The 21,541-nt window shown below is 37.7% G+C and overlaps 1 protein-coding gene across 6 annotated transcripts in view; it reads left to right on the top strand.

Annotated features, from left to right (window-relative positions):
* The window catches only part of nemy (cytochrome b561 family member no extended memory), a 133,269-nt gene that overhangs the window by 51,644 nt on the left and 60,084 nt on the right, over positions 1 to 21,541 (top strand). The window contains exons 1-2 of one of the 6 annotated variants that reach the window (XM_073956787.1): positions 8,045 to 8,222; positions 14,887 to 15,288. The exons of 1 other annotated variant lie outside the window; for it this stretch is intronic. In XM_073956787.1, coding sequence (XP_073812888.1) covers positions 15,239 to 15,288 — 50 coding nt within the window. In that variant the 5' untranslated portion in view covers positions 8,045 to 8,222; positions 14,887 to 15,238. Of the gene's footprint in view, positions 1 to 8,043; positions 8,223 to 10,688; positions 14,731 to 14,886; positions 15,289 to 21,541 lie in introns of those variants that run through there. 4 more of the 6 variants (XM_073956786.1, XM_073956789.1, XM_073956788.1 and 1 more) reach the window with 4 other exon arrangements.

The raw sequence follows: 21,541 nt of genomic DNA, 5'->3' as shown, positions 1-21,541 counted from the left end.
AAGACGGACGGACATTGCTAAATCAACTCCAAATTGTCTGAAACGGATGATGTCCAAACATACTTGAGGTCTAAAATTATTATTTCAATGAAGCACATTTTGAATATATCCTCATTAGCATAAATGCTGACGGTATAAAAAAATCTAGTTTTTTGGTGGAGGAACTAGGTAGTCATTATCAAGTTCCAAGAAGGTCTATATTAGAAAACACCTTTGGGTGCCTACCTCACAGTACTCAACAAATTTTGCTGAAATTCAGTTTTAGGACTGTTCGAGGATCGTTTTGAGTTCTTGATCGAAAGTACCCCTTGCGGTTTGATAACACTGTGACACAAAATGGAACTCAAAGTCTGGGGGGTGGAAATTTTCTTTTGGGGATGAAAGCCCTTGGTGAGTATACTAAGAACCCAAAAGGAAATTTCCGCCATAGGTCAAGAGATGACATGTCTTTAGTGAAATCGATTGGTGAATCTTTTTGTAGAACATTTCATTCGTCTAACTCAATGCCTTTCATCTCCTTTTCGTCCTTTATTTCGTGAACCGTAGTGAAAGTACCCCAAGATGAGATTTTTCAGGATCCAAATATTATACAAAAATGTTGCTCAGAAGATTTTAGGTAGGATCGTAGGTAGGATCTTTGACAACTAATCGATTTTGTCCTGTTTTCATCGTAATTTTTGACATTTATTCGGACTTGGATCAGAATTAAACTATGTTTTCTGTATATTCGTTATTTGTTATATATAGGTATGTAGACATAACAATTGCTTATTGATTATGAAGACATCTGGGGTGCTTCTGAAATATTTACGACATATAGCTCTTGTAATGACGAACACGTTAATAACAAATTTTGTTGGAGGATAGATCCAGTTATCTCAATTTGAAAGGCATTGAGTTAGAAGAATGAAATATTCTACAAAAAGAATCGGCAATCGATTTCACTGAAGACATGTCACCTCAAAACGAAGCTATAACAACGCCAAACAGAGATATGGAGCTATTTTCACAAGTATTATAGGGAAAAAGGGCTTTCATCTCCAAAAGAAATTTTCCACTAACCAAAAATGCTGCTGCATAGTGTAATAATGAGCAGTCATTAATGACTACAACATTACACACATTTTTTTACTGCTTGAAGGCATTATATCTTAGGATATGGGTCCCGAAATGGCCCATTATTTAATGCCACTACTTCACACGCCCATAGCGCTAAAATTAGTGTCTTTGTGGTCTTTGTTACAAAGCTATAACTCCATTTTATGTAGACTTGGTTGATTGAGTTCATCAGTGGAATAATTAGGCCCACTACCTACCCTAAAAAAGCCTACAAATTTTCGCTGAAAACATACAAATCGTCTTTTGTCACCTAATATTAAAATTAGGGAGCTGAATGATGTTGTTTTACTTACTAAGGCATATTGAACAGGCAGTGGCAATATTTCATCTATTCGAAAATGAAATGTTAAACCCATTTGTAGAAATATTATATTGTTGTAATTTCCCCAGCAAAATAAAAAATTGACAAAATGTATTCCAAATATGTATGTCGATGCCACGACCTATTCAATATATCTTCTTACTTAGTCCATATTTACATTAGGCAATTTTCCTGGCAGCAATAGTCAGTTTGTAAGTGAGATAAGGTGTTGAGAGGCAAAGGGTTACCATATGCATCACCCCTATCTCCCTCAAATTGACAATTGCCGCAAGGAAAATTGCCTAATGTAAATATGAACTTTGTTTTACAAAGTAATATATTCTCTCTGAATTTACCAACAATAAAACATTATAATTATTTACACAGTGAATTATAATTATAAAAATATGAGGTAGTTTATTCGCTGAACACATTTTGTAGTTTAGATAAGCTAATGAGAAGAGGCGGTAGCAACAAATCACAAGCGTTTTGACATTTTTATCTGTTTAATTCAAGAGATAAAACTATAAAAAGCTCGTCGCCTACAAGTTTCTTCATATTAGCTAATTTTCAAATCAAATTCAAATATGTAACGGAAAAGACAAGTGGGAAATAAAATACATATTTAGCGAAGACAACAACCTACATATTTGCTATACGTTTAACATAACAGAACTCTGTAACTGTACGATTCTGTTATATGTACATTAAGATGGGGTCAATGAAAAATAAAAATAATTTTAATAATTACACTATGTTACACAAAAATTAGGCAGGGGTTCTCATGTACCAATTCGGTTTTGTTGGAGTTCATGGAAGATGAAAATATCTTTGCTTTTTTCAGATTACTTCGTAAAGTGATTTATAACGGTAAATATAGAGACAAATGTCTTTCTTCGATTTTCAATTTAAACGGCATAAATTCTTCATTTCTCAACGGATTTCCATTATTTTTGCTTTCGTTGAAAGGGCTACATAAAAGTGGTTTAAGCACATTTATGTAAGGCAGATGCATGAATTACAACAACTAACAAATTTACATTTTTGTTATTGAAAATTACATATATGTCAAAGAAAATATTGAATAATAGGGTCGTTCTAAAAATGTTCTCAGGAAAAAAATAAAAATATTTTGAAAATCCTCTAAAATAGAACAAATTTGTTTGTTGTTGTTTTTCGTAATATTTATAATTTTTACATACAAATGAACTGTTTTTTAGGATCAAGGGGGGGGCAGCTGCCCCTCCCTAGCTATTCCTGGCTACGCCCATGGTCGTGGTCATTTTTATTACACGTTTAGGATGAAAATAAGTATTTTATGGTAGCAAATTTCGAAGTGTCAAATTTCATGAGTAGACCCTATTACATTTTGAAAACCAAATTTACAAAAAAGCAAAAATACAACTGATTGTCACTTCTACCCTCTATAAATGCCTTGGTACAGAAACAACAGGAAACTGACTTTCTTCGTGTACTAGGCTACTTGGGCTATGCTAAACAGTGCAGTCATTTATGTTTACCAAATAGAAAATTAATATAGCTTTCGAAAATGGCAAAACCTAATAAAATCAGTTAAAAATGAATGAGTTATGTTTTTTTTTGGGTTTTAAATTTTTGGTTTTTTTATGCATATCCGTCTCTCTGTTGTTTTCACTCTAGCATCCACAAAAATGGAGAAGATGAAATTTTGGAAAAAAAAAAGCGTATTTTGTCTGCAGACAAGGCAAGATTGAATATAGACTATATCGGTCCTCGTTTTGTTCTAGCTCCCATATAACGGTACCGCCCGATTTCAAATATTTGGACGTTTTTAGCTACAATTTCATACCGATGCACAGTGGTTCCACCCATTGGCCAAAAATAAAAAAATGGATGTCAAAATTTTGGTACAACATCTGGCAACTCTGACAGCTATGACATGGACCTATTTAAAAATACATTAATTTTTTTTTCATTCGAACGCGATTTTCTTAAGAATAGCTTCAAAAGTCGGAACATTTGACTAATATTTTTTGTTGTGAGTACAACATATAATTTAAGTGCATGTAAATATATTCAAAAAATCGCGAAACTAATACGTATATCAAAATATTATAATGGATTTTGAAGGAGGAGATAATAGCTTAATTTTCAATAAAAAGAAGTGTTTTAGCGTGTTGTGGAATTCTAGTTAGCTGCATATGTTCGTAGTGTATTTTGGAATGCCAATTCGATCATATCATATTTGACCTAAGGTTTTTGTTATGACGCCCACCAGTGCCTACCTCGGGAATAATTTTCCAAAGTAGTTCATGGGTTTAAGATTATTCAGTATAAAAATCAGCTGCCATCTAGTGCCAGACTATAAATGGTGGGCCGCTGACTAAAGCTGCCCTATGGATATATTAGCGTATACGTCTGTTATCTGACCACGTACACTAAATCTCTTTCCAAATTTGTCTTAGGTTGGTGGTACGTGCCTTCCAGAAAGAACGCTTTAAGGTCTATATAAAACATTTTACAAATTTTCTGACAAAAATATTGATTTTTTTAATCCACTAAATTGGTTGGATTTTATGTTGTTTTGGAGATTGTTTTGTTTCCCCAAGCCTATTTTTGCATTATAAGATAATCGGGACCTTTGTTCATGTCATTTTGTATTAACAGCATAAAACAATTCTTACCGTATACCCCCTCCAGAGGAGAAAGGGGGAGAATGTTACGCTCGTGGCTTCTTAAAACACTCTTCGCAGCAGCACAAAGCTGTAACCGGCGCACTGGCTTGCTTTTTACACTCTAAATATTTTTGGCCACTTTCTCCATACACGTGGATCCACTGTGCGATGTAGCTATAATTTGGCAAAAATTATGGACATATGTAGGTTGGGCGGTACCGTTATACGGGGGCTAGAACAAAACGTGGACATACATACACTGCCGCTCACTTGAATAGAACCCCCATGCAAAATTGTTTTCAACTTCCATTTTTTCCGAATTATATAAGATATGAAGTTTTTAAGTTTTATTGTATTTTCCTTCATTTGTTTGGAGTAAACTTAGTCATTCATTTGCATTCAAATCCAATTTGTATAAGAATTATGCAAGGAAAACAAAATAAAGTCAAAAATTGGAGTAAAAAATTTTGTCTCATTTGAATTGAACCCCCCTTTAAAACGTGGGAATACAGAAAGATTGTATTAGAATATCGACGCATATTCACTCTTTATTGAAAACGATTCAGAAAAAGTATATCTCTCCTGATTAAGGATACACCCGTATATCCTGCTTTGTCAAGGATTCTTTAAATAATCGGGTGAAATGCCTTACAAAGCTTGCTTTTTTCTTTCAACAACTATATTTTTGGAAGCGTACTGTCTCTTTTAGTCGTATATTTTACGCAAAAGTCATTTCCATACATTTTAGAGAATATTAACCACTGTATAATATGACGGCCCCTCCAGGATATCCGCATTTCTTTTCAAAAATTTAAGTTTTGATGATTCGAAGTTTCTCAACGCGGAAAGTAATGGTCCAAAAGCTCTCAAAAACTTCTATACTGACCATCTAAAATGGCTGATTGGCACGATAAATATCGAAAGGAATGTCTGGGGTAATTCTTTAATTCAAGATGGACGATGTCGGTCCATTCCTTCAGGCGCCTCTTTCGCAGACTTTCAACACTTTTGCGCATTAAGCCAGTTTAAGGCCACTTCTCGGTTGAAATTCACTTGTGTTGAAATTGACTGATTCCTTTTGCTTGTTATCAACGAATCCGAACGGTGTGTTTAACGACACCATTTCAAAAGGGAAAGGAGGACTTCTCTCAGATCAATGAGTGCACGCTGGTTCAAAATAGCTCAATAATATGGGATCTACTGTTTATCGCCGAGTCCGAACGGCACGTCTTAAGTCCTCAATTGTAGAGAAGTTTTTCAGGGCTGAAATATTCAGGAAATGGAAGTCAACATTACCTTGAGGGCATTTGCGCCGCCGCAAAATTTTTGGATGTTCTGGTCAGGGCTTTGACCGCCGTCCTTCTGAGTGCAAGGCGAACGTGTTTACCACTGCACCACCGTGGCCTTCCCTAACGAAGGCTAAATATCAAATTCCTGTTGGAAAATTTGTATACTCCTAAGGAAGACTAAATACGAAGGAGACTAAAGGTAAGGTCAAATTAGGCAAATATTTGCTCCAGCGACAGTCAGAGTACACTTACTGAGAGCAAGTGAGCATAAATTTCCATACATTATTTACACTCACAACAATCAAATAAGATTGAAACATCAACCAAAACAAAACAAACAAAAAACAGCGGATGACACGCGCCGGGGAATTTAACAAATTCCAACAACAAAGCCGAAAAGTGAGTGTGATTATCATTTATTTGAGAATACTAGACACTTAAAGAGTTCGGTTTTTCGCTAAAAAAGGCATCATTTCAAAAATCATAATATTGGTAGCGATCAGTAAAATTTTGCAACACTGTCAGTTCATTTTGAAAAACATTACACTCTGTAACAGAAAGTAATGATGAAGTTTAAGCCATTGGGGTAATACTTCAGACTTAAAAACAATCAAATAAGATGGAAACTTCAACCAAAATAAAACAAACAAATTATTTTAAACAAAGTTTTAGAAGACATTTTTGAAAAAGTTTGCACTGTAGCCGCTTTAGTACGCGTCGGCAGGGTTTCTTTGGAGGCTTTGGGCCATTTCCTCAGGAAGTATAAACTTACTCCGGGAAAAAATTGTACCGTTGTAATAGGGACCGTGAAACCAATCTTCTGCAAAAAATTCAAATAGATCCGAGACGAGTCCTCAAACTGCACTTTTCCCAAAATTTTTGTGGGAGGTGCTCCAAGGACGGGACCGATAAAGTCCACATTCCAATCTGATACATGCTTGGATGAACTATTACGATGTGCAAAGCGTGGACCAATCAGAAACTCCCTGCTAGAGTTATATTGCGGATTTGCTTTTTTAGTTGGAGCCGTCAGAGTTTCTTGCAGCTTTTAGACCATTATTTCAGGAAGTATGAACTTGCCCTCGAAAAAAATTATACCCTCGTAAAGGGGACAGCAAGAACAATACTCTGAAAAACTTTTAAAAAGATCAGATAGGAGCTCCTTAACTCAACTTATTCCGAATATTGTGTGCGAAATAGTGAACCGACGTCGTCCACATTCGAACACGATCTATATGTGGAAGCGATAATATGATGGGTAAAGCTTGGTCCAAATCGATTGCTCCCTTCGAGTGTTATCGTTCACACCATTTTACAGACAAATTTTGAACTTTTGTGGGGGAGGTACACGAAGGAGTGGACCAATATGGCCCATCTTCGAATTTAAACTAAGTTTGGGCAAAATATTACGAAATGCACAATTTGGTTCGAATTGGTCTATCCGTTCGAGAGTTATCGTGTGCACCAGCCAGACAGATCCAATTTTCACCACAAATTTTCAGCCATTTCGGTCTGATAATAACCCCACTAACTTCAAGATACGACAAATCGGGAGATACCACTCTATGGGGGCTATATGAAGACGTGGACCTTTACCGACAAATTTCAGGTTGACAATTTTATATCCTTAACGTAGACTAAATGTCAAATTTCTGCCATTTTGCTGAGATATTGATGCCTCAACTTTCAAAATACTGAAAATCGGAAGGTACCGTACTATGGGGGCTATATGAATACGTGGACCTCTACCGACAAATTTGAGGTGGAAAGTTTTATACACCCAACTAAGATAAGGTTAAAAATTTCAGCCATTTCGGTGGAGTATTGAGACCACCACCTTCAAAATTTAAAAAAAAAAATCGGAAGGTTCGGTTCTATGGGGCTATATGAAGACGTGGACCTACACCGACAAATTTCAGCTGAAACGTTTTATACCCCCAACGGTGCGATATTGAGGTCACAACCTTCGAAAGTCCGAAAATCGAGAGGCACCATTCTATGAGAGCTCTATGCAGAACATTTTATATCCCCAACGTAGACTAAATGCCAAATTTCTGGCATTTTGGTGGGATATTGTGGCCGAAGCCCTCGAAATACCGAAAATCGGGAGGTACCGCTCTAGGAGAGTTATATCAAAACGTTGACCGATTTAGCCCTTTTCAAAACCAACAACCTAGGAGTAGTGGAAACTTCTATACTAACTTCTAGGGCTCTATTTTAAAAAATTGCGTGCTCGACTTAGAATTTCGACAAATATTTCGATGTTTTATCAACGGAATAATGGTTGATGGTATAAAATGCATTCATAAATAATATCTTGTGACCCATCTTTATATATCAATTTAAAGTTAACATTAGATCAGTTAAAGCTGTTATTTTGTCTGCTAATTTTTAACAGCAAATCTTTAACAGATCATGAATCTGCTAACAGTCTCTGTTAATTACAATAACAGATCAACAGCATCACTGCCAAACGCAAAGAAAATTAGCCCCAATGAAATGTAATGGAAGAGTGGGGGAGGGGCATTGAAAGCAAAACAATCATTGATATATCGATTGGCGCGCTCATACGCTGTTTGTTATGTTATTGTTGTTGGCAATTTTCACATTTCTTTGCAGCTGATGCTGGCTGCTGCCACTATTGCTTTTGCTCTCTATGGCTTGGATCTTGTTGGGTCTCTGGGGTGTGTGTGCGAGTGTAGCCCCGTGTACATGGACTTCAAGTACTTAGCCATTGTGAAGGCAAATTATTTGTTCAGTTTGTTAGTGAAGTTCGTTGTGCGCTGATGATCCAACGCAGCAAATGTTCAGCAAGTGTTGCCATTGTCGCCTTCGTCGTCGTCAACCCCTAGATAATCGGTAATCGCGTTACGGATTTTGTTTGATTTTTTACTTTTTTTGTGATGTTTTGTGCCTGAAAATTTGCCATGATTTTGTTGCTATTGTTGTTGTTGCTGTTAATTTGTTGTTATTATTTAGTTTAGTTGTTATTTGCTTAATTTCATTGTTGTTTTTGTAAATAAATATTAGAACAGAAAATAAACCCGCAACTTGAAAAAAAACTTAAACTAATCTGCTGGCAACAAATGTAAACAAAACGTTTTGTAATAAATTACCTTCACTCAGTCAGCAGCAGGCAGGCAGCAGCAATCACTTGTTACTCTCATTCAGTCAGTCAGAACATCAGACAGACAGTTCAGACAAACAGGCAGTTAGTACAGAAGTGTATCTGGGAGTCATGCGGTTGTGCAATGCCATACCAAAACAAACAAGAAAAAAAAACGCTCATTTAACGATCGTTCTGCTTTTCCCTGTAGCTGGGCAGGTTGGTGGTGGCTGGCGCTAAGAACTTAAACCACTTCGTTCGTGTAAATAAAGCCATAACCAACCTGCAAAGTAAGGATTCATGTATCTCCCTGACTGGCTGATCGCAAAAATAAACAAATGTTGAAATACCAGTGAATTGGTTCCACCTGATACTCGTATGCCAGTTTAATTTGAGTTTATTTTTGTAAATATTTTATTTCGCAACTTTGTTAATGCGATACGTCCCCAATTAAAACGTATTTAAATATTTACTGAATTTAAACAAAAGGTTGTGTGTTTTGTGTTTAACTCAGTTTGGGTGAAGATGTTACAAGAATTTGCATTTCTAATTTTCGTTCAAGATTTCTTATGAAGAGGGGGTTTTCCGAATATTAATCGAGGCATATTTGCATATTTGGTATTGTCATCGATTTATTGAGAGGGAAAGAAAGTTTTCTTATTGTTGGGGATAGGTTCTGCGACGATATGTGGGTAAACTTGTGTGTGTGTGTCAGTGTGTTCGTTAGTGGCGATCACTTACTAGCGAGCGGTCTGGTATGACTTTTAAATTGTTCTGTTCATTGTTTTTATTATTTTGACGCGCCTATTTAGAAATGTCTGTCCAACTTTTGTCTGTGGAGTCTACTTTCATGAGAATATGTAATCAATAACACTGTGCTACGGTTTACTTTTTATACCCTCCAAAATTCCAAAAAATGAATATTGGGACAACTTTACGCATTTTGCTATATGCTTTATATTTGACCACTGTCGACAATCTACTTGATAAAGCTTTGATGTAAAGCTTTATTGGTCTTCTTAATTAACGGGTTACTCGTTTATTATAAACCAAATAGGAGCAAAGATATTTGTCATTAAAACTAAAGTTTCAAAATATTAAAATTGAGATTGTTTACCGCCTATTGCAATAACTCTGATATTTTACATCATCACCAACAAAAGATGTGTTCCTTTACTTACCTGAGGTTACCATTTGTTACCATCTTTTACCTGCAAAGCGTTCCCTAACCCCAAAAAGTGGTAAAACTGGCAGCAATTTTTAAGAGAGGAGAGAGAGCAGACAAATTTCTGCAGGTAAAAAATGGTAGAACTGATTTTTATACCCTCAGCATTTATGCTAACGAGGGTATATACACTTTCATACGGGCAAAATGTGCCTCATCGAAATAATGGTTTTAGACCCCAAGTATGTTTGGACGAAATGTGTTTCAGACAATTTGGAGTCGATTGAGCAATGTCCGTCCGTCAGTCTGTCTGTCTGTCTGCCTGTCTGGCTGGAGCGCACGATAACTCTCGAACGGATGAACCGATTCGGTTCAAACTTTGGCTTTCGTAATATTTAGCCCAAACTTAGTTTAAGTTCGAAGATGGGCTATATCGGTCCACTCCTTCCGGTACCTCCCCCACAAAAGTTCGAAAATGTTCGGAAAATTTGTACGCACGATAACTCTTGAAGGGAGTAACCGATTGGGTCCATACTTTGCCCATCGTAAAATATGTACCAGACTTAGATAATGTTTCAATATGGACTCAATCGGCCCATTCCTTTGGATACCTCCCACACAAAATTTCGGAAAAGTTCAGTTTAGGGCCATCTCTCGAATCGCTCTGATTTTTGTTTTAGCAACTTGTATTCACCGCCCTCCATACGACGGTACAAGGTTATTAGGGGCAAGTCCGTACTTCCTGAAAAATAGGCTGAAAGTTCCAAAAAAAAACCCTATGACACCGTGTGACGTTGTTGGAGCACAAGATAACTCTCGAACGAATCTGCCGATTGGGTCCAAAATTTGGCCTTAGTAATATTTTGTCCAAACATAGTTTAAGTTCAAAGATAAGCTATATCGGTCCACTCCTCCAGGTACCTCCCCCACAAAATTTCAAAAATGTTCGGAAAAATTGTTCGTACGTTAACATTTGAAGGGAGTGCCCGAATTGGTCCATACTTTACACATCCTAATATATCTACCAGATATAGATCAGGTCCAAATATGGACTATATTTGTCCACTTCATCCAGTACCTCCCAAACAAAATTTCGGATAAGTTCACTTTAAGACCTGATATCGACTCACTTTGATTTTTGTTGAAGCAACTTGCATTCGCTGCCTCAATTACGATGGCAAAAGTTTTTTTAGTGGCAAGTCCATACTTCTTGAGCAAACAGCCCGAAGAGTGTATGAACCCCCTATGGCACCATATGTTGTGGCTGGAGATCCACTTCCATAACGGTCAATGTCGATCCATTCCTTTTGAATCTCCTCCGCAAAACTTTTGATCTTTAATCCTAATCAACAGTTTTGTCGGTTCAAACGCCCAACATTTTTAAAACCCCTTAAATACATGCGTATTTCGGGAAAATTTGTTTCAATATACACAGACTGAGGGTATATCTCTGTCGGCAAAGCCGACTAATACTTTTTTACTTGTTTTTTGCATCTGCGAACCGGTCCTTTTCTCCTCAAGGAAGCATAGGGAATCGTTCTCGTTTAATTCCACCTGGTTGGCGACAGCTCTCCCATCTTCGATTACCTCACCTCCTTTTGAGTTCGCTGACGCGCCAAATTTTGTGTTCATAAGGTTTTTTACTCTTCTTTTACACTTGAAAACAAGTAAGAAAAGCGTTAAGTTCGGTCGGGCCGAACTTTTTATACCCTCCACCACAAATTTCAGCCATTTCGGTGGATTAATGTGGCCACAACCTTCAAAATACCTAAAATCGGGAGGTACCGTTATATGGGGGCTACAAAACAACATGGACCTATCTTAACAATTTTAAGTGGCGAAATTTCGTGGCCACTGGAAACCACATATGTAAAATTTCAGCTAGTTCAAGCAAAAAATGTGGCTAAGATCCCTAAAATACCTTAAATCGGGAGGTATCGTTATATGGGGACTATACCGAACCGTGGACCTATCTTGATAATTTTTAGTGGAGCAATTTCGCGGCCATTGGGAACCTCAAATATAAAATTTCAGCTGGTTTGGGCAACAAATGCGGCTAAGATCCTTAAAATACCTTAAATCGGGAGGTACCGTTATATGGGGGCTATACCAAAACTTGGACCGATATAGCCCATCTTCGAACTTGATCTAAAAAAATGGCATTCCCCAATTTTCAGCGAAATCGGTCAACAAATGCGACCTGTATGTTGTGAACGGACGGACGGACATGCATAAATCGACTCAGAAAGTGATTCTATGTATATCCCTAGAAGGAACTATGGGTCTATCTCGCTTCCTTTAGTATGTTACATACAAATGCACTAACACATAATACCCCTTACCACATAGTGGTCCTGCTTATCGGTGGATAAGATTTCCAGTACTTTCGATTTCGGGATTTTCGAATACAATATATTCCCTGATAGCCTCAAACCACCTTAGTGTTGAATCTCTCAATGATCTTTCGATAAGAAAAGGGATGAATGTACTGTCTGCAGCCACATTGATCTTGTGTGAGTTGAGGTAGATTCTGTAAGGCCTCTTTGAATTAGCCGGCATTCCTTTGAAGTTCAGACAGTTTGTTACTACTTTTCAGTTAGTTTAAGTGCCTCCAACATTCCTTTTGTTGAAAGTGTGGGATGTCATGATCGTCGTTCCAGATGCTACAGACTTTTATACGTTACGTGATTTTTTCAGAGACTACCTCTGACTACGAAGATTTTGTCTTCTTGGCATTGTCATTGCTTTCGTACCGCCGACATAGTGCTCTTGACTGAAAAATGAAGTTGACAGATTTTACTCTCTCTCTCCTCCTTCCTAGCCTTTTTTTACTAGAAACGGAGGTTAAGTGGGAAGTCTTGTGATTATTAGATAAGAGTGGATCAATATCCAATATTCTATCTAGTTCCTTGGGATAACTATCATATGTACCTCTAGCTTGACCATATGCTGCTCCTGACATGCTTGACACACAAACAAGTACCGCATCGACAATATTTTGTTGTGCCGAGGCATCAATAAGATTTTAGCCTCCTCATATCCTGTTGCAGTTTTCAGGGCTGATTTCCGGCTGGTTTATAATTTCTTCCATTGCGTATTGGTTATGTTGAAATACCAAACTGTCTCCGCATAGGCTTCCTAAACTTCTGTATAGGTGCTGCTGCCTTGGGAGTTAAGGATCTTGTTATTACTTTTCATTTTATCGCAGAAAGCTGTGACATGCGCAAACGACTTTTGTAAAGTATTGAATGTGACTCCTACGACTTTGTGCTAATTAGTGATCGGAATTATTGATCCACCGATCTGTATGTCCTTCTTCTATCCTATACTTTTAATTAAAAGAAACAGATGTTGAGAAAGGGGGCTTTTTATTCTATCTGGGCCAAAGAGACTGTTCTGGACTGTCGGTGATGAATATGGTTCTTATGGTCTACTCAGTTCTACTTTCCTTAGAAGTTGTGGGGAGTTATGCACCCTTCTTTGGTAGAGCTTGGATCATCGTAAAGTATATTTCATTATTAGATAAGGGTGTATCTTCGCACGTACCAATGGATAAAGGTCTCTACAGATCTAGGATCTTTTCACTATGTATGGATTAGGGATTTCGAACGGGACAAGTTTTCATAAATCACGGGATTCGGGATCGCCATTCCTAGTCTGGATACTGTCTCGTCAATTGCGCCTAGAGGATTAGGCAACCCACAAAACGACTTTGTTTGGGTCGTGTCACGGACACGAATATTTTGTGAATAACAGCGACCTCACACCATTTTTATTAAAAGCCTCTAACCTGCATCTGTGTTGTTGAAAGACAACCAAATCAATCAGTGATGAGAATATGAGAAAATACAGTGCGGTGACTTTGCATGTACTCTCAGATGCACTGGCGCGTCCTGTCCTTATTGTTATCACAGTAACATTGTTGCCTTGTTAATCCCAGTGCTGGAAGTTTTGGGACAATCTTTCCTTTGTTTACATCATTTTAGTAGCTTTATTTGGAGCTCGAGTTATTAATCACATCGACCCACTTTGATGATCCACCTAACTATAGTCATAAAGCCCAAATAAAATGGTTTGTTTTATAAAAGTAAGCCGGTCTACGACTTGCAATCTTGGACAGAATTAAAAAAGGAGTGTGAACACCCAATGGGCTTAATTAATTATTTGGAACTATGTTTGTCCGCTGGGCATTATGTCATGTTGCCGACTACAACTACAGTCTGCAAGATCGATGTTCTTAACTAAGATGAAGGGGGACCAATAAATGTCTGGCCTTTGCCTGGCAAAGGTATTTAAAGGATATCTTATTTCAGGATATCCCATTGAAAAAGTGAAAAAATATACATACTCAATATTCTGTAAGCTATTATTGGTAGCATATTTCTATACGTTTTCAAAACTATATTGCATGTTAGTTATTAAAACATATGTATAAGCAAAAGTTCAAATAAATAATAGAGAGCAGCATAGCTGTAATCTTGCTTAAGATCAATCCCCTCACCCGCAGACTGGTTCCATTCCATTTCAATTCATTTTTTTTTTCATCTTGGTAGATTAGTGTAATTAGTTCGATGTGTGCAAACCTACGTGAGATCGCCGCTTGCAATAGTTTTCTCATCTTTCATACAAACAAACGCACACACAAATGCACACACACACCTACACTTTTATATGGGCATACAACCACAATTCAAAGTTATTTGGATACAGATGATATGTGAACATTTTAATAATTCAATTGTTATTTGTTTTTCTTTCAACTTAACACGAAATGTTGTTGGTGTTGTTGTTGGTATTTTTCGTGACATTTTATTCGAGTTACAGAAATTTCGTTTCGTTTTCAGTTCAGTTTTTTTTTTCTGACACAGTCCTAGAATGAGAGTGTATCCATATAACGGCAACAACGCAGCAGCTACCGATGATGACGATGATCATCACCATTAGCGACGTTTTTGCTGTTGTTGTTGTCATTTTGTTTTTATGAAAATTAATTGTCGCCAACCAATGATCACTACCCGCAAACATTCATTCGTTTTAGTTTTATTGTAGAAGTTTTAGACTGAAGACTCAAACTCGAACGGAAATTAATATTTAAGGCAAACTAAAAAAAAGAACAGAACTAAATTGATTAACAACGTTAGAACTTAACAACAACAAGAATATAGAACAAAATCTCAAGTGTTTTTCTACTGCAGCGACGTTAAGCTTTAAAAAAATTTATTTGAATTTTGTACCTTTTTCCCCCACTTTAGTTCGTTCACTCACATCACAACGCCTCGGATCATGCCAAAATTGAACGCGTGACGTCGTTTCATCAATTTTTATTTAGTTTTTTTTTGTGTTTTTTCTTTTTCGATTACGTCGCATTTAATTTTCACCATTTCACATTTTCGCCAATTTCATATCATGTCGCCGACGACGCCGCCGCTATAGACTTTTAAGCGATAAAAGAAAAGCCAAGTGAGAACCAAAAGAAATAAAGCAGAAAAAAGATAAAACATTAATACACGCCAGACAGAAAAGTACCAAAAGAATCAAAAAAATTAAGACGTAACAATTTGTTGTTGTTGCATATAATTTGTGTCGTTTTATTTATTTTGGTAAATGCGTGATCGCCATCTAAACAAAATGCCGCGTGGTGGTTCAACAACAGCGTAAGTTTTATTATTGTTTTTTTAAGTTTTATTATTTTATTTTTTAATTTGGCCTTAAATGCTTTTTTGGTTATTAAATCATAGATGATCGATTAATCGGTCTTCTAATAGAGAGGACTTAAAAGAGAGGACTTTCGCAATAAAATAAGAACTATTATTATTCACTCGACTTTGCCGAAAGCCAAATACCCTCAGCCTAACGACTGTACCAAAAATCAGGATATAGAACCTTCGGAAATTTTCAGTGTAAATTGGTAGGCAATTGAGCGGTAGGTATACTAAACCGAAGGCCTATTTATTTCATTGATGCGGAAGGTCTACGACGAACTGGCCGGAATCTCGGGAAGTAGTGGCTTGTCCTAGACTAAACTTATACTGTTGTAATCACGGTCACAAGGTCTACCTGAGCACCATCCGAGAAATTGTCTTCAGCCGGATCGAAACGCTAAGAGTGCCTGAGTGCCTGAAGAAATGGACCGAGTCACTCCTTTCGATAGTTGTCGTGCCAACCAGCCATTTTAGGTTGTCACAGTCGGCTTTTTTTGCTTCCGAATCATTATTTTAGGAAGCATGAATTTGCCCTCTTGTGTGTCACCGTGGTACAATGCTATGAACACCCACCTTGCACTCAGAAGGTCTGCGGTTCGATTCTCAGGCCAGGAAACTTTAATTTTTCAACGGTTAATGCTGGCAAGGTTTCCTGAGTATTTCAGCCATGTAAAAGTTCTCTACAACTGGTGTCGTAAGACATGCCGGACTCGGCGATAAACAGTAGGTCCCATACCATTGAGCTAATAGGAATAGGGGTGCATTCATTGATATGAGAAATTTCTCTTTTCCCTTGTTTGAGAATCCTTGAGAATTCTCGTTAAAAATTCAAAGCTATCCTCGAACAGCTCTTAAACTGCCCCTTAGCGACAATTTAGAACTTTTTTGATATAGACCTTCTGGGATCTTGATGTATACTTGGAAGAAATTATACGATGTGAAATGTTTCGGACAAATCGGATACTCAATTCGTCAGTTATAGTAAAAATCAGTAATTTTAATTGAAGCCGCCATGTTTAATCGAACTTTTGAGATATTATTACAGGCAGAGTGAAGTTGCCACCGAAAAAAATTTTGCAGCCGTAATAGGGGTCGCGAAGACAACTTGCTGCCACAAATTTCAAAACGATCTGGGCATGTTCTTTAGCTGCACTTTTGCGAAAAATTTTGCAATTTTGTGCAGAAGGTATCAGAAGGCATAGACTGATATGGCCCATTTTCGAATTTGATCTAAGTTTGGACAAACAAGTAAGAAGGTATCAGTCAGCTGTGCTGACGGAGATATACCCTCAGTCACTGACAAAAAAACCAACAATTCCAAACCAAACACAATAATTATGATGAATATAAGATATATTGATTTTGTATCACGAGTTTGCTTTAAAATCTGTACGTACCATAATGTGGGGCTATACAAAATCTATATTTCATTGATATTTAGTAACCAAACTTTTTTATAAAGGACTCGAAATATTAAATTACGCTAAACTACGTTTGGAAGAAATTTTTGAAAAAGTTTTAGAATTATATTGCACATTATCCATTTTAGTATGTGCCGGCAGGGTTTTGGTGATTTTGGGCCATTATTTCACTAGGTATTGACTTATTCCGGAAAAAAATTACGGTTGGAAATGAGGCCGCTATAACAACCTACTGAAAAAAGAATCAAAACGATGCGAGAGGAGCTCTTAAACTTCACTTTTTCCGAATTTTGCATGGGAGGTACCCGAAGGAGTAGACCGACATAGTCCATATTCTAACCTGATACATGACTGGATGAAATAATACAATGTGCAAAGTCTGCACCAATCAGAAACTCCCTGTGAGAATTATCTTGCGGATTTGTTATTTTGGTTGGTGCCGTCAGGGTTTCTTGCAGCTTTTAGGCCAATATCTCAGGAAGTATGGACTTGCGTAAGAAAAAAATTGTACCGTCGTAAAGGGAGCCGCAAGGACAACCTACTGACAAAAACTTGAAACGATCCGAGAGGAGCTCCTAAAATTCACTTTATCCGAATTTTGTGTGGGAGGTACCCGAAGGAGTGGACCGATAAAGTCCATATTCGAACCCGAAGGAATGGACCGATATAGCCCATCTTCGAACTTAAACTTAGTTTCAACAAAATATTACTATACCCAACATTTTCGAATCGGTTGATCCGTTGATCGTGCGCTCCATCCAGCCAGCCAGACATGCAGACAGACAAACGGACATGGCTAAATCACTCCAAATTGTCTGAAACGAATTTCGTCCAAACATACTTGGGGTCTAAAACCGTTATTTCGATGAGGCTCATATTTGGTCGTATCAAAGTGTATGTACCCTTTCTAGCCTAAAGGCTGAGGGTATAAAAATATTACGAGGTAAAAGGTGTGAGCTAAATCCGTTGATCCGCTCGAAAGTTATCGTGCGTACCTGCCAGACGGATCCGCAGTGCTAAATAGAATCAACATTTTCTGAACATACTTGGAGTCTATAGTCAGTATTCCGAGGCGAAACTCATTTTTTATAAAAAAAGATAAAATTTGAAAACATGAGATTACCTGAATGATACTCACAGAGTCTCCGATTATACATAGATCTCTGACTTTGCCGAAACCGGAATTTGGTGTCTCCTCTCCATATAAGGTCCTAAAAAAGCTTATCTGTCTATGGGAAATGTCAAAGGTCTACTGTACATACAAGACCTGTAAAGGTCTGGGTACATAAGCAGCCTCGCCTGATTACCTTGCTTGTCTGCTTTATTTCTGAAATAATAAAAATAAAAGAATATTGGAAATTGGCTCGGCCTTCTTTATTCTTTTATTTTTATTATGTCAGGAATAAAATAGGCAAGTAGGCGAGTCTGCTTATGTACCCAGACCTTTACAGGTCTTCTATGTACGAAAGACCTTTTACATATTCTATAAGCTTTTTTAGGGCCGCTTAAACATAGAAGCACCGACAAAGCCAGATAAACACAAACTATTGTTAGCCACCCATATTTTACCAGAAGCCAAGAAAGTTGGCACGTGGCAAAATATGCCAGCAGAAGCGAATCGCATACATAGTCCGATTTCGCTCCTGTCGCAATTAGCGAAGATCATAGAGACACTACTCCTACCCATGATGAGGAGCAGTTTCCCACTTGCCCAACATCAGTATGGACTCCGCACAGTACAACAGCATCATTACACGCCTTATCCACATACTCATATTAGTCGAAGACTAAACCAGAACAGGCCGTTCGACCCAACAGTCATGGTGGCTCTTGACCTATTGCAGTCTCGATACCGTGAACTATGCCAAGGTGTTCAAGGACATAGAGAAGACTTCCCTCCAACATTGGATACTTAAATACATGTGTGGACGCCAGTCGTTTGTGAAATTGAGAAATGTAAGCATAAAACCCGTGGAGTGACGAAAGGACTTCCCCAATCTCGGTAGCTTTTTAACTTCTACCCTTCCCAAATTCCACACCCTCAAGACGGTATAGAGATTGTAATGTATGCGGATTAATGTACGATCTTCACGTCGGTTCATATACATAGGACATATGTATGTGATAAGTTAAATGTCTACATAACTGACTTAAGGCCTACGTAGATAAGCTGCCTTGCCTGCTTACTTCTGATAAAAGAATAAAAAAGAAAAGGCAACCCAGTTCAAAATTTCCTCGGTCTTCTTTATTCTTTTATTTTTATTATGTCAACAATGAAGCAGGAAAGCAAGGCAATCAGGCAGAGCAGCTTATGTACGCAGGCCTTAAGTTCAGTTCTTCCATGTGAGAAATATTTAAATATCCGGCACAAAATCTACTGCCCAAATAAAATCCGGAAAATTCTGCGGCCTCAATTCATATTGGGCCCGAAATAATAACACTATATCCAACTCATGCTATGGATTGCTGCATATGCTTAACTGCCCAGCTAAACCCACTCACCTGCATAATTTTTGATTCTGGACACAGATGAACCAAAACCAGATAGCTGAAATGAGATATAGGAACGTACATATTTGCGTTGCTACAACCAACACAACAAAGACAAAGCCAGGGGAGCCAGGAAATCTAACAAAAGTTCTCCAAAAGGACTTCTGTTCATATAAGAAATAGAAAAATCTTTTGGATATAAAATACCTTCAAAGGTTTTCTGTCTGCGGAGGTGTTGATTTGCCTAAAGTTTTTTTCTGTGGATGACCACCAAATCCAATTGTCTGTGTAGGACCTGGCAGAAGTCTGCTGTCTATAAAAGCCCTGCAAAATGCTGTGATAGACCTAGAGACGCCTTTTCCCTATAAGGCGTATGTACCAGAGATTTTGCCCTTATATCCTCTAACCACTGAAATCTCTTATACATATCTGATAAAGACTCTTTAATTATTCACGTCTGCAGATGATCTCCAAAAGCTATAGAACTGATTTTAAATGTTTCCTGTCTAAAGAAGACCTGTAACTGGGGTTTCTGTCAAACGAATATTCTTCTATAAAGAAAAGGTAAATTTTGTCCAAGGAAACCCTTTTCTCCATGGACGATCTGTGGTCGTCTACGAAAGTTATTCTGGCCATAGAAGAGTTTTAAAACATTCTTCTGTTTACAGAAGCCATGTTAAAGTAATTTTTTAGAAGGTCTGTAAAAGAATTTCTATCCGGTAAGCTGCTTTTATGTATTGTCCGGATTATTGTGTGAAAAAGTAAAGCCTATGATCAATGACATAATGGAACCATTTCAATTCGGCTTTAGAGCTAGTAAGTTCAGCATTAACGATATATTTACCTCACGACAAATCCTGAAGAGGAACCAAAAAACGCAGATCAACTCATACCTTTGTTTGTCGGCTATAAATTAGGCTTCAATAGCCCCATACTCCCCCAAGCATGTCTGAATTTGGTATCCCCGCAAAGCTTTTCGGCTTTGTAAGATGACATTAACTGATAGCATATCCCAAGTTAAAGTGTAAAAAAGTAAGAAAGTATCAGTAAGCTGTGCCGACAGAGATATACCCTCAGCCTCGGACCTAAAGAAAAGAAACATGCACAATACTTCTGATGTCTATAGGTTTTTTTGAGTTATTAGGCCACTTTTTAAGGAGTTATGGATTGCCCGCCGAAGAAAATATTACCCTTGTAACAAGTGCCACATACACAGCATGTTGCCAAAAATTTAAAAACGATCCCAGACGAGTCTTTAAGCTGCACTCTTTCCAAACTTTGTGTGGGAGGTACCCGAAAGTGTGGTCCGATGTAGTCAATATTCGGACATAATCCGAGTTTGTAAGAAATACTACTACCCAGTTTAGTTTGTGCCTACAGGCTCTATTGGATCATTATCTCAGGAAATATGGACTTTGTCCCGAAAAAAATGTGCTTCATCGAAATAATGGTTTTAGACCCCAAGTGTGTTTGGACGAAATGTGTTTCAGAAAATTTGGAGTCGATTTAGCAATGTCCGTTCGTCTGTCTGTCTGGCTGGTGCGCGCGATAACTCCGACGGTTGAACCGATTTGTTCCAAAATTTGGCCTTCGTAATATTTTGTCCAAACTTAGTTTAAGTTCGAAGATGGGTTATATCGGTCCACTCCTTCCGGTACCTCCCCCACAAAAGTTCGAAAATGTTCGGAAAATTTTTGGGCACGATAACTCTTGAAGGGGGTAACCGATTTGGTCCATACTTTGGACATCGTAAAGTTTCTACCAGACATAGATAAGGTTCCAATATGGCATCAAGAGGTCCACTCCTTCCGGTACCCATCACACACAATTTCGGAAAAGTTCAGTTTAGGATTAGGTCTTGCATCGCTTTGATTTTTGCTGTAACAACTTGTACTCACTGTCTCCCATACGACGATAAATGTTTCATCAGTCGGCTTTGCCGACAGAGATATACCCTCAGCCTGTGTATATTGAAACCATTTTTTCCCAAAATACCTATGTATTTAGGGGGTTTTAAAAATGTTAGGCGTTTGAACCGACAAAACTGTTGATTAGGATTAAAGATCAAAAGTTTTGCGGAGGAGATACTAAAAGGAATGGATCGACATTGACCGTTATGGAAGTGGATCTCCAGCCACAACATATGGTGTCATAGGGGGTTTTTACACTCTTCGGGCTGTTTGCTCAAGAAGTATAGACTTGCCCCTAAAAAACTTTTACCATCGTAATTGACGCAGCGAATGCAAGTTGCTTCAACAAAAATTAAAGTGATTCGAGAGCATGTCTTAAAGTGA

Source organism: Musca autumnalis, unplaced genomic scaffold (assembly GCF_047663935.1).
Source record: "Musca autumnalis isolate F117 unplaced genomic scaffold, ASM4766393v1 scaffold_5, whole genome shotgun sequence".
NCBI lineage: Eukaryota > Metazoa > Arthropoda > Insecta > Diptera > Muscidae > Musca > Musca autumnalis.
The sequence above is the reverse complement of the archived record's forward strand: the minus strand, read 5'-3'. Positions and strand labels throughout refer to the sequence as shown.